Here is a 13,367-nt window from a genome sequence, read left to right as displayed (position 1 = left end):
TGCAGTAGGCAGAATCATCATCCCCCAATATGCCTACATTGTCCCAAATCCTGGAACCTCTCAATATGCTAACATGACAAAAAGAACTTTGCAGGTGTGATTAAACTAAGAATTTTGAGATGGGGAGACTATCCTCCATTATCTGTGTGGGCCAAATGTAATAACAAAGGTCCTTATGAGTAAAAGAAGGAAGCCAGAGGTTCAGAGTCAGAAAAGAAGATGTGACAATGGAAACGGAAGTCAGAATGATGTAGCTCACTGGCTTTGAAGATAAAGAAGGAGGCCACGAGACTCTAGAAGCTAGAAAGGGCAATGAAACAAATCTTTCCAAGAGCCTCCAGAAGGAGCACAGCCTTGGATACCTTGATTTTAGCCCCGTGAAACCCATTTTAGACTTCTGACCTACAGAAATGTGAGACAGTAAATTTGTGTTGTTTTAAGCCACCAAATTTGTGTTAGTTATAACAGCAATCAGAAACTAATACAATAAGTATTTTTTATTTTTCCTCTGTTTTACTTTTACTTTCCAATATAATAAATACTAATAGATATAATCCATATAATTAAAAGTGCTTTGGGGTCCTCAATTTTTAAGCATAGAGATTCTAAGACCAAAAAGTTTGAGAATGACTGCTCTAAATAAATCCTGTGTCTTTCTGTCTTGGTTCCCTCTTCTCAGCTTGTGGTGTTCTTACTGCCAAGAATGACCTTGCCCTTGTTAAAATCCTCCCTATTCTTTGAGACTCATGTTATATTTTACCTCCTTGTCCCTGATCACCCCAACCAGAAGCCTTCTCTCCTTAACTTTGAACTACCCCATGAGTCATTTATGTGTCTTGTATTTATGGTCTGTACTTGTCTCCTTATTAAATGTGAAGTCTTTGAGACCCAGTGTTTGACCCTTACCCATTTCAACCAGTAAATATTGTCATATATTTTATATGTGTAAAATATCTTAGGCAACAAGGATAGGAGAGGTTTTGTTGGTTTTTGTCTATTTGAACGTTTTTTTTAAGTATGATCTCTCATTCTCAGGAATAAAATGAGGAGTGTAGATTGTTCAGAAAGAGTTGAGATGCTATTCTACCAAATGGCAGTGATATTGATTAGAAAAAATTGTGTGTGTGTGTGTTTGTGTTTGTGTAAGAGAGAGATCCTTGGGATATTTACATTCATTTGATTATACTTGGCATCCAGTTAAATTTTTTTCTGATAACATTGCTATCTCCTATTCATTTAGCCTAACATCTACCAGCTTTGGAAGGATACGTTTTATTCCCTCAAATAAATTTAATAAAATGAACAAAAAGAAATTGTTTTTCAATTATGTTGTGTACTTAAATAAATACATCTTTCAATCAAATGCTCAGTAAAAATTTATTGAGATCCCACTATATTCCAGGCACTATCCTATAGGCACTTGTTTTACAGCCTGGCATGCAGAAGACATTCAATACAGGTAGCCTTGGTTGTTCCTTTATTCATTTTCCCCGCCCTTTCCTTAGCCCCGCCCAGATTACTTTTCTTTATTTCCCTCTCGCCCTGCAGCTTTTAGACTCCAGGCGGCTGCCGTAAGGCGGGGCGGCAAGATGGCAGCCTCCGCTTTTGCTGGTGCCGTGAGAGCAGCATCAGGTCAGTGGAAAGCGACGCGCTCGAGTCACAGAAAGGGGTCCTGGCGCAGGAAGCAGTGGGCCTTTAGCGTGGAGGTTAACAGGGAAAAAACAAAATGGGGAAGGGGGTGTCATTCTTTGAGGCCAGAGGGTGCCGAATTTTCTCCGGGGCGGCCTGTATTCGGCCACCGGCAACAGAGATCCTCGAGACTCTTGGACCCTTGCGGACCTGGGTCTCCCGCAGGTTCCACTTCCTTACCGGCTCGTAACCGTTCCGCCTTCCCTAGAAAACAAACCAGAGGGACTAGGGTAGCGGGGCTGGCGCGAGGAAGACAGGAAAGTCGCAGTTGACTTTCTGATTTGGAGGCTAGAACCCGCCACTCACGACCCTTGACCTTGAAGTTATTTAATATCTTTGAACTGCAGATTCTGCAGCTCTAAAATAGGGATAATACCATCCTCCTGAGGACTAGATGAGCTCGTGCACGTACAGCGCCTTGCGTAGTAACCTGGCATATCGTGAGCGTGTCCGTATGAGATTCAAGCAACGTGCAGGGAATGTGGCTGTTTGGTTCACTCAGATCCCGGTGCATCCTGACCTAGAGATGATCGGAGTGAAGGGTTGCCTTCACTCTAAGGACTTCTGCAAAAAGTTAAAGATCATTCAAATAGGATAAGATTATCAGTAAGTTACTTTCACACGAAATAAAGATAAAATTCTGTGGAATAAGAATAGAAATAAAGACGAAAAAAGTGTAAAGTTACAGAAAAGCTTGTTATTTGGGATATTTTTAAATTGCGAAATACAACATATAAAAATTTATATAGCGTACACGCATAACTTGAATAATTTAAGCAAACATGGGTAGAACTTAACACCCAGGCCAGAACGTACAACGCTACCTGAAGTGTCTTTTCCACTTCTATATGCCTCCCCAATCAAAATTAGCTATTTCTGCCGAACATAAACTCTATCTTTATTTTTATTACCACCTTGTCTTTTGTTCTGAAATAGTTTTAAGATCCATATATGCGTCATAAGTAATATACTGTTTAGTTTTGTCTGCTTGTACTTTACATGAACGGAATCACACAGTATGTACTCTTGTGTTTTTACATTGTGAAATTCATTCATTTTACATGTAGCTGTAATGCTTTCTCACTGGTATAGAATAGTCCCTTATGTGATTACCTCATTTTTCTATTCTTCGTTTTATTGTTGATGGGTGTTTGGGTGTTTCCATTTGGGGTGGTTAGATGCAAAGCTGATTGGTGGTGTGTCCTGGTACATGTGTGCAAGAGTTTCTCTAAGGTGTGTGTGTATACATATAAAACTGGCTGTAGACTTGCTGAATCAGAGTATGTATATATTCTGCATTGCCTGAAAACCGCCAAAGTGATGTGTTTATTTAAAGCCACCCAGCACTGTATGCTCCACATTTTCATGTGGAGTTGGTATTGTTAAGACCTATAGATTTTTTTCAGTCTGATCTTGGTGGCATCGTTGTGGTTTAAATAGCATTTCCCTGATTAGTAATGAGCCGGAATAGCTTTATATGTGTGAATTAGCCATCTGAATTTCTTTGATGAAATACTTAAATATTTTGTCCATTTTTCTATTGGATTCTTCGTCTTACTAAGTTATGGTAATTCTTTATATATTCTGGGTATGTGTCTTTTCTTATTTAAATGTTTCCAAATAGCTCCCACTCTGGCTTGCTTTTTTAGTTTAAAGTATCTTTTGATGAAAAGAAGTTCTTATTTTCATCAACTTAAATTTATTGTCCTTGTTTTTTAAAAATAGATAAGGTAGGTGGGTATTAATACACTATGATATTCAGATTCCATTGAAAACATTTAAGAGAGTGATGTGATATCTTATTTTTAAATGTCAGTATTTGAAATACACTAGACATTATATCCTTTTTAAGAATGTAAACTGTTTATAATTTTAGATATTACTTAAAATTTTGTGAAAATGTATATAATTTTTCATATTCTTTTAGAGGGTATGGGATCAAAAAAGCTTGCAAAAAAAAAAAAAAAAAAAAGCTTGAAGACCACTACTTTAGACACTGTCACACTCATCTACCCCTCCGCATATTCCTTGGATTCCTGCCACAGGGGACTATTTGTAATTCTCCAAACATAATACATAATTTCCCAAACATACTACATATTCCATTTTCTGCCTCCTGTTCCCTCCACCTTCTCTTATTCCTTCGAAACTGGTTTTGTATCACCTTCTTTGTGAAAACATCAGTCTTCTCCATTCAAGAGTAAAGAGAAAGCCAGTCTGTATTAAAATACTCAAACAGGGCAGAAGACTGAAGGAGCAGTTAATTACTGCCCTTGATTTGTGAGCTGCCCTTTTGTTAACACAGTCTGAGGTGGACTGTGTTCGGTTTTTACAAACTAAATCACAATGCTGGTCCGCGAGAGGGTATGGTGGATAAAAGCCCCTCCCAAGTCACTTTCTCAGGAACTGCTCTTAAACCAGGCTCACCCTTCCTATTCTTCCAGGAGCCATGTTTTTCTAACCTCAGTGTGTTTATCCCGTTTCATCTTGTTAATTTTGATGTGTTTTTCCTCTTACTGAGATCACTCTGCGTCCAGATAGTCTGTCTTCATAAACACATTAATAAGTCGTGGTTCCCAGCTTGTTTTTTCATGCAGATTTGCTAAACATGCCTTATGAAGATATGTTCATAAGAGTCAATTAGGGAGCCAGGAAGACGCTTTCACCAGCAGAACAGCAATCAACTCATTTGAGGATAGTTTTCAGTCAGCTTGGAATTTACCTAACAGTGCTATTATCCTGCCCACATTGCTGTATTTATTTAGAATATAAGAAACCTCACATGCTTTCCTAAAGTCAGGATACACCGTGTCTAGATACTCCCCTGATTTCTCAGGCTGGTGACTACATCAAAAAATAAAATGAAGTTCTTTTTAAGGAACAATTTATTCCCAGTTGACAAAATATTTTTTTTTTCTCTGTGCACTTCTTTTTTTTTTTTTTTTAATCCATTCTAACCTTTTTTCTACAGATAAGCTTGTAGTTTACCCATTTATTTCTAGACTCTATCTGCTCGCTTCCCTGAGGAGCAAGTTCCAAGAATTTCTGAGAGGCTTTTTTTTTTTTAATTGAGACATATCTAGCTCTGATGACCTGTGAAAATTGGATTTTCTTGCCTACAATCCTCCTCTTTGATTCACTTTAATCTTTGAAAGATTACCTCCTAGTTTGTAATCATGTCTGCAAATAGTTTTCAGTTCTTTGAGACATAAATTATTTATACCTGGAGCCTTGAAGGCCTGCACTGAGTAGAGAATTTGACTTCCAGAGGCCCAGTGTAAGGGCTGCCTCACCAGTCTCCTGAATCTTGGATTTCAGCTAATTCATTAACGTTTATGCTTCATTTTTCAGTTTGAAAATTGTTATCTTTGCTGGAGAACAGAAAAGCAGAATAAGGGTTTTAAGTGTTCTGTCTTCCTTCTGCCACCTCTTAACATTATACCATCTTTGCTAAGCATTCCTCAGCTCTTTTTTATCTGCCATTAACATTCGTTAAGTGTTTTCTCCATGCCAAGCACTGTTATCAGCACTCTACATGGTTTATTTTATTTAATTCTCATTACATGCTCCTGATTATCATTTAAATTTGAGGAAACTGGGGCACAGAGAGGTTAAGTAACTGGCCCATGGTCACACAGCTAGTAAGTACTAGAGTTGGATTTGAATCCAAACAATCTGACTCAAACATTGGGACTTCACTTCTGTGCCACACTGCCCCTCATTTGTTATGTGAAATCAGTGCAGTGGACAGTAAGACAGTGGTTCTAAGCCCTTGCTTAGTATCTTTTTTTTTTTAATAATTGAAGTTTAGTTGATTTGCAATGCCGTGTTAGTTTCTGGTGTATGGCATAGTGACTCCGTTATACATATATGTGTTCTTTTTCATATTCTGTTTCATTTTGGACTATTACAAGGTACTGAGTGTAGTTCCCTGTGCTGCACAGCAGGACCTTGTTGTTTATAGTGGAGATTTTCTTTTAACTAACTATTGAGGTATAATTTACATACCATGAAATTACTTGTTTTATGTGTACAACTTGATGTAGTGAGTTGTGCAGCCACCACCACAGTCCAGTTTTAGGACACGTCCATCATCCTGTGGAGCTTGGCCAATGTGCACATTCTCGAGTCCCACACTAGGCTCAGTCAGAATCTACAGGTAGAGTCGGAGCCCTGAGTGATTCTGCTTTGCAGCGTGGCCTCTGGTCTGGCGGTGCTGTGCAGGACTGACAAAGAGAACTGCGTTCTGTCCACACATCCAGGCCCTCCGTGATCTGCCTTCTGATCCGCCCGCCTTGTCTCCCACTACTCCCCAGGCTTCTCTGACAGTCAGGCAAGCGGTGCTCAGCCTCTAGGCAGGTCCAGTCCCCACTCCCGACCTGGATCTGTTCCAACTTCCTTGCCTTCACATGTGTTGTTCATCCTACCTGGAATCTGTACCTCCTCCTCTCATGGCCTCTTCATTTTCTAGAGGAGAGCTCAAGTACCTCTTCTGTCTCCTCTTTTTGCTCTACTGCCTCTCAGGGGAGCTGTCAGGCTTTCGTGTCTCTGCCACGCTGCTGCCCTTCGTGCAGGAGTTTGTCTCGTCAGTCTCAGATCTGGAGGTGGGGGTTAACATTACATGTCTTTTTTCCCACTACTGCTGAACGCAGAACTAGGACACGGGCTGGGTTGTGGTGATGGCTGCACAACTCTCTAAAGTTACTAAAAAGCATTGGATTGTACACAAATGGATAATTTTGTGGCATGTAAGCTACACCTCAGTAAGGTTGAGAAAAAGTTCCACGTGTGGGTCTGATGCTCAGGACACATTAATTACATATAACACTTGGTTGCTTTGATACATTACTTCATTTTAAGTACCCGGATGCATACTTGGAGCGTCACATTGAGCATATATGCTTCTCTCTCTCTCTCTCTCTAGGAATCTTCCGACCCCTGAATATTTTGGCCTCTTCAGCCTATCGAAACTGCGCCAAGAATGCCTGTCTTAGTTCTGCCCTGTCCACCCGACGTTTCAGTCCCACTCAGACACTGGTTGTTTCCTCTGCTCCCAGGCTTATCACATCTGTCAGGAACCTGACATGTGGGCCTACAGCAACAGTCTTCAATAGGTGGGGTATATTTCAGTAAGCATTATGCTTGGACAAAAATTCTAAAATCTTCATGCCTCCAGCAACATCTTAGAAGTCCATGATACCTTTTGCCTGCCTACAGTTTATTCTGTAGACCTTTGCCTGATGGAATGGGAGAATATTTGTGCCGGCAGCAGGGACAACCAAACCGAACACCCTTCTAATGTTCTAGCTGTTGTTTCTGGGATGGAATCTGTTGGCCAAAGTTGGGGGGGGGGGGGGGTGAACAAGATGCTCATCTTACAAGGCTGGGCGGCGAGTGGCGCTCGTTCAGCCAGCAGATGTTTAATTACTCCTGGGTGCCCAGCACCATACTTGGTATGAAGGAAGCAAAGATAAAAACAAGCTGAAGTCCTCAAGGAGTTTATAATCCAGTGGGCAGATGGATGAGAAATCAGGTGGTTAAAGTATCACAGGATACATCCTGTGGGGATGGAGGGGGTAGGTGATGGAGGGCTCGCAAGCTGCTATTCTTACCTACACGTAGTGTCACCTGAAATAATAGTGTGTATTGAAAGTCAGCTCTATTCCGGTGGAGCTGCTTCTTTCAAAGTATAGAAGTGGATTTTATCCTTTAATCAGTCTTATTGCTGAGTTATGTTTTTCTTAATATATTTTAGAGTGGCCCCCTTGCTCCCAGGTGTCCTGAAGCTACCAGTCAGAACTGTCACATACTTCAGTTCACGAAAAGGCAAGAGAAAGACTGTGAAAGCTGTCATCTATAGGTTTCTTCGACTTCATTCTGGCCTGTGGCTAAGGAGGAAGGTGAGTCGTCACGTGGTTACTTGCTTGGACAAGGAGTGTATGCAGACTGAACTGACGCAGAATTCAGTTAGCCTGTTCCTGACTTACCTCCCCGCGCCCCCCAACCCCCGACTTACAGTAGCTTTTACACTGCAGTGCTAAGTCCCAGCTCGGCAGGCATCTCTTCATGTAAACAAATCCATGTGAAGAAAACATGTTTAAGCATTCATATAACAAAGTATTCAGTGATGGAAGTCTTCGCTTTAGGGCAGGTTCCTCTCAGGTCTCTTACATGTCCGCCTTATCTAATGATTACCTGGATCACTTAGAGACCCCCCGTGCAGTGATCCTGTGGGGAGGCTCTGTTTAAGCCGAGAGTGTTAAAACAGCGGAGTGGATTTAGTCATCTGGCTCAGATCTGGGAACTGAAGAGCTTCCAGCCTACCTTGGATTGGGTTCTCCAGGTGGTTTAATGTCTATGACAGAACATTAACCCCTCATACACTTTTTTTTCCCCTGTTGGTGTATTTGATTGGAGACCGTATCAGACAGAACTCTAATACTTAGTCTGACCAGGGACCACAGCCCCTACAGGGGGACTCTGATGGATTATTCCCACTCTGTCTTCTCCCACAGCATGTCGTGAATGTGAATGTGGGCTTCTTCATTCATGTCCTTTTTATTCTTAGAGACAGAGCAGGTCATAATTAGGAAGCGGCTGAAAACCGGAGTTTCACAAAACGACCTTTGAGTTTTCGTAACTATTCAAATCCTAATTCCCTTATACTACTTAGAATTTAACCAATAATTCCTTAAAGATTAAAATTTGTTTCCCTGTGAAAATAAAATAATTGATAGGACTTACTATTTAAAAGGTTGAAAGGATTATCTTCTTTCTTATAAACAATCCTAAATTTGTAGAGAAATAGTTTGATTAGAACTCTCCGCTCATTTCTCTGTTGGAACAGTACTGTGGTGGTTAGTTTCCTGCACTAAATAGAAGCTCTTGTAATCCACAAGTAGCTGATGGTTGTGAATTTTGGACTATTGGAAACATCTCCTCCCCTTTGTTCTACAAATAGTTTCCTGGACCTCATCTGGCTGTAGATAAAATGAAACGAGTGGTTTTCCTTGCCTTCCTTTTCACATCCTTTTTATTGGGCCCTGAAACCCTCATGCTGTTATAAATGACCTGATCAAATTCTCCAGTTGTAATACCTAGTTCCCACTCAAGGCCTTAAAAAGTACTCTGTATGCAGAATGGCCTGTTCCACCAAAATCTGATTTTAAGAAGAAAATAAAAAATATGGGTGGGTTAATTTATACTAATGCATAAAAACTGAAAGTATTTTCTGCAGCACAGTTTCATGTCAGTGTCCCTAATTTGTTTTGTTTATATTCCCCCCTTCCATTTCTGGACCTAGGATTGTCTAAAAACTTTCAAGCATTTTCACAGTGGTTACATTTCACATCATGTAACCCGTAATGGGCAGGTCAGCAGAGCAGAGCAGCTGTCTGTATGTCGGAGATCTACAGGGCTCCCATTTGGCTTACAGACTAGAAAATTACAACACAAATATGAGGATTTGGGCTTGAATCTTTCAATTTAAAATTGTAAGCAATGAGAAATGGCCATCTAATCTCTGCCATTTTAAAACCAGAACTCTTAAATAACCCTTCTTTATTTCTAAGCGTCACTGTTCTATAGAGGGGCTTGCTGGTCACAGTGCTGACACTAAGGCGTGCTGGAAATCCTGGGCACCTTCTCAGGGAAGAGCTGTGGTTTTGTTCAGTTAGTGCGATGCCCCCAAGAGCCCTTGGCTTGAAAGGATCCAAGTGCTCTGACCAATGGCTTGGATTTTATCTCAGCTCCCTTATAAATCAGGGGTGGTTTTAGCCAAGCATTAACCTGGGTGGTGCCCAAGGTCTTTTCTAGTTTATTTTTAATTTTTTTTAAATAAATCTTATTTTTATGTATTTATCTATTTATTTATTTATTTATTTCTAATGAAGGTACTGGGGATTGAACCCAGTACTAAGTGTGTGCTCTTAACTCTGAGCTATACCCTCCCGCTCCCGGTCTCTTCTAGTTTAAACAGGCTTTGATTATAGTTTTTATATTCGGTGTCATAACCTGTTTCTTCAGAAATTAATTCTTCAGAATTAATGATGCATAGAAGGTGTATATGGCCTTTGTGGATTAAACATACGGGGTAACCATTCCTTCCCCACTCCTAGTGGTAGTTCTGCTGTAGTCATTATTCCCTAGAAAAGTACTTACTATAGAAATTGGCCCCCCATGTGTGAAAAGAATAAACGGAGCGACGTGTGTGAGTGCCTTGCTTCTCAGCCCTTGTAATACTTGGGTTCCCGTAAGTGAACGTACATGCTACCGACTGCAGTACTCCCCACATCCTCCTCCAGGTAGGAGGACAGCAGCGCAGCTGTTAAGGACTCTTACTAGTTCTCTGACCTCAGTCTGCTACTAAACTTCTCTAATCAGCAATTGTTTCTCTTTAATCTGTAAAATGAGAATCTTAGCACGTTATTGTTGAAGATGGTTGAAGGGATAACAAGGTAACACACAGCCAGTTGGCTGTTAGAATTGCTTATCATTCCCTGTACTTCACCAGCCACACTGATCTATTTAGCTTTATTTCCTTGGTTTTAATTTAATCTTTTTAAAAATATTAAATTATTAATTTTTTTCAAACTACACATGCTTTTTCTCTGTCTACCCTCTATTGAGAATCACATTTTTTCTGAAAAACATACCAGCCCCTGTGAAAGTTCAGTCTTTTTTCCCACAAGGCCTATAAGCCATGAGTAGTGGAGATATCTGTTGTTTCCTACATAATAAAATGTTTTAATTGTCTTTGTAATATTATCTAACAGGCTGGTTATAAGAAAAAATTATGGAAAAAGACGGTTGCAAGAAAAAGACGCTTAAGGGAATTTGTCTTCTGCAACAAAACTCAGAGTAAGCTCCTGGATAAAATGACGACGTCTTTCTGGAAGAGGCGGAACTGGTACGCTGACGACCCGTATCGGAAGTACCACGATCGGACGAACCTGGAAGCGTAGATCAGAAGTTTTATGATTTCCTGGTGGATGAATCTGCATCTTTGTGTATATGATGTCTTTGCAAAAGTGAGAGAGTATGAAATGTGCTGTAAATTGTACCAGCTGATATGGTAACATACAGTACCAACATTAAATTTATCTGCGTTCTAAAACTCAATGGAGTAAACATTCCCAGGTTTGTTCAGAGAAATAGAAATTTTAAATGAATGATTATTGTTCATTATTAATTACATGGTAACGGCTTAACCAGTTGTTCCCATTAGGCTTATTTAGCTGCAAGGAATCTCAAGCGAGGACAGACATAAAAAGACTGTAAAGTAACAAGTTAGCTCACGCAGTGTGACGTTTAAAGGACACGTGCCTGGGGACTCAGGAACCACCTCACCACCCCTCCTCCCTCCCAGAGCGGACCCCCGGGCCTCAGGACAAGCAGCAGCCACATGGTGATCCTGGACCCGAGGCACCTCCAGGGGTCCAGCGGCAGGACGTGGTGGGCCTCTAGGCGTGGAGTCTGCCTTGCATGCGGCTCAGTTCTTGTTGCATCGCGGGCTCCACTCTCTCTCTCCTCACCACGCTCTCTAATTCACAGCTTCTGTTTACTCTCAGTACCCGCTCCCTCGTAGCGTGCACCACGCAGGTTCTTCTCTGCATCAGGACCCTCAGCTCCTGACTCCAGGCTCTGACTGTCAGGACCCAACCGGGCCAGCTTGTCTCTTCACACCAGGTCTCATCAGGGGCGCTGACCAGCGTAGGGACTGGCTGTTCTTAGGTCAGGAGCCCAACCTGGCCCACTTGGTCATATTAGCTGGTCCTCGTGCAGCAAAAACTAGTTCTGTGAGCAGTTTCACTCCGAGGGGAGCCCGGGGTGGCAGCACGCACCCAGGGGACTGGGTTTATTGTGTTCACAACGGTTCTCACTCAGGTTATTGGGAAAGGATTTTTTTTCAATAGGAGAAAATGAAATAGTCTTTCGGGATGTCCATTCATGAAATAAAAGGCTATACAGGTGAAGACAAAAGCTTTTTACCCAGGATTTAAAAGGTACTGTATTTTTTAAAAGTTGGTTTGTCCACTTGTGATTCCGTATTTTCAACTGTGAGGATAAACTTTTCCAAAATTTTCCAAAGACACATTGTACAAACTAAGGGTAAAAAGTAACCTCAGTCATTTTAGAAATGAGGCAAGAGTGAAGCATTATTCACTTGAAGAGGGTCAGGCACTGAGGAAAGTTTAGATTTTCAAAGTGATTATGAGGGCCTGGTTCTAAGCTCTCCTATCAGAATCACCTGGAAAGCATTTTCAAACAATAGAGCATTTCGCTTGGTTGAAAAATCATTATTATATAGAACCATGCCTCAATTACTGCTTCAGATCCTTTAATATAATAGTTGATAGTGATATGATGAAGTTCCTCTATTATTAACAGATTAAGGGAAAAGCTACCCAAATTGAACTTCTGTGGCAGGCTCGGATTAGTGGAGGGATTCCTAGAAACCAGTGTGCGTTCGTTAAAAGGGTGACAATGGCATGTTCGAAAACTACAAAGCCACATGTATGTCTGTTTCCAGTTAATAAAGAAAGGACATTTGATTTGAGATGAGAATCTTGAGCATGGAGCACAGAGTGTCTTTCTGTTTTGATGGGTTTTCTTTCCCTCTTACTGCTGAGGTGGCCGCAGCCAGTCACTTACAAGGCATCGGCATCATTTCTCACCTGCCTGGCTCCTTACCCCTTGCACTCACCTCTAGTAGCGGGATGGAGCTGGTGCCTGAAGACACTGGGGAGGAGGAGACTGTCCCATCACCTCTGTGACTTCTCTAGTGCAAACATGGACTGCAGGGGCTCTTACGGGGCAGAGCACCTTGGCTCCCCCTCCAGGCCAGGGTCAGGAGAGGCAGAGACAAGGGCTGGCACGAGGCCTCAGCAGCCAGAGGTGGATGGAAATGGAAGGGCTGACAGGCCCGTGATTTAGGGGAAAGGGAATTTTCACATATACAACTGTTTTGTGGGGAGCAGGGTTTGTCATTGACACTGATTTTATAGTTTGACAACAAAACATCTTAAATTAACACATTGATTGCCATGTCACCCAGATCTAGGTGACAGTTTTGTTTCCTCAGGGGCACTCGATCCACAGTGGGTGATCAAATGTTAGAGTCTTATCTAAGTAACATCCAAGTGTGTAAAAGTATAATTTATTGAACACCTACTGTGTCCCAGCATGTATCCACAAAACCACTAATCCTCAGGACCAGCCTTGCAAGGGAGATACTCTCTCTCCCTTGTTCGGATTTGTGGAAACTGAAGCTCACAGCAGCTTAAATACATTACCCAAAATACAGCTACTAAGTCACAGAGCCCAGGTCTGACTCCCTGGACTCCTGTGTATTTCCCTGAGTCTTCTAACAACACTTGAAAATTTACATCTAAATCAACAAATGACTGAAATCTAGCACCATAAATACTCAACACTTCTTCATGACAGTGAACCAAGTTAGCTTTTTAAAGTTTTATTATTTTTTATATTTTCATTATTATTTTTTTAATGGAAGAATTGGAGATTGAACTCAGGACCTCACGCATGCGAAGCATGCACTCTACCACTGAGCTATACCTTCCCCCCAGCTTTTAAGTTTTGTCATTTTGCTTTTCCGTCATCTGTCAGCTCTTAACCTGGTTAATCTCAGTTCTGTTGACACTGGGCTTGGCTCAGTA

At 41.3% G+C, this 13,367-nt stretch overlaps 1 protein-coding gene across 1 annotated transcript; it reads left to right on the top strand.

Annotated features, from left to right (window-relative positions):
• The first annotated feature begins 1,525 nt into the window (after window positions 1-1,525).
• MRPL35 (mitochondrial ribosomal protein L35) lies at window positions 1,526-12,261 on the top strand. Its single transcript, XM_010997849.3, has 4 exons — window positions 1,526-1,632; window positions 6,614-6,803; window positions 7,445-7,589; window positions 10,464-12,261. The coding sequence occupies exons 1-4, from the start codon at window positions 1,590-1,592 to the stop codon at window positions 10,650-10,652; spliced, it is 567 nt and encodes a 188-aa protein (XP_010996151.1). The 5' UTR covers window positions 1,526-1,589; the 3' UTR covers window positions 10,653-12,261.
• Window positions 12,262-13,367: the final 1,106 nt, after the last annotated feature.

Source organism: Camelus dromedarius, chromosome 33 (genome assembly GCF_036321535.1).
Source record: "Camelus dromedarius isolate mCamDro1 chromosome 33, mCamDro1.pat, whole genome shotgun sequence".
In the NCBI taxonomy this organism is placed as follows: Eukaryota; Metazoa; Chordata; class Mammalia; order Artiodactyla; family Camelidae; genus Camelus; species Camelus dromedarius.
This window is presented reverse-complemented; position numbering and strand designations above follow the sequence as displayed.

Coding starts and splice junctions, on each gene's coding strand:
- MRPL35 (XM_010997849.3), top strand. CDS start 1,590: ATGGCAGCCTCCGCTTTTGCTGGTGCCGTGAGAGCAGCATCAG. Junction 1,633..6,613: donor TGCCGTGAGAGCAGCATCAG/GTCAGTGGAAAG, acceptor CTCTCTCTCTAG/GAATCTTCCGACCCCTGAAT. Junction 6,804..7,444: donor ACAGCAACAGTCTTCAATAG/GTGGGGTATATT, acceptor AATATATTTTAG/AGTGGCCCCCTTGCTCCCAG.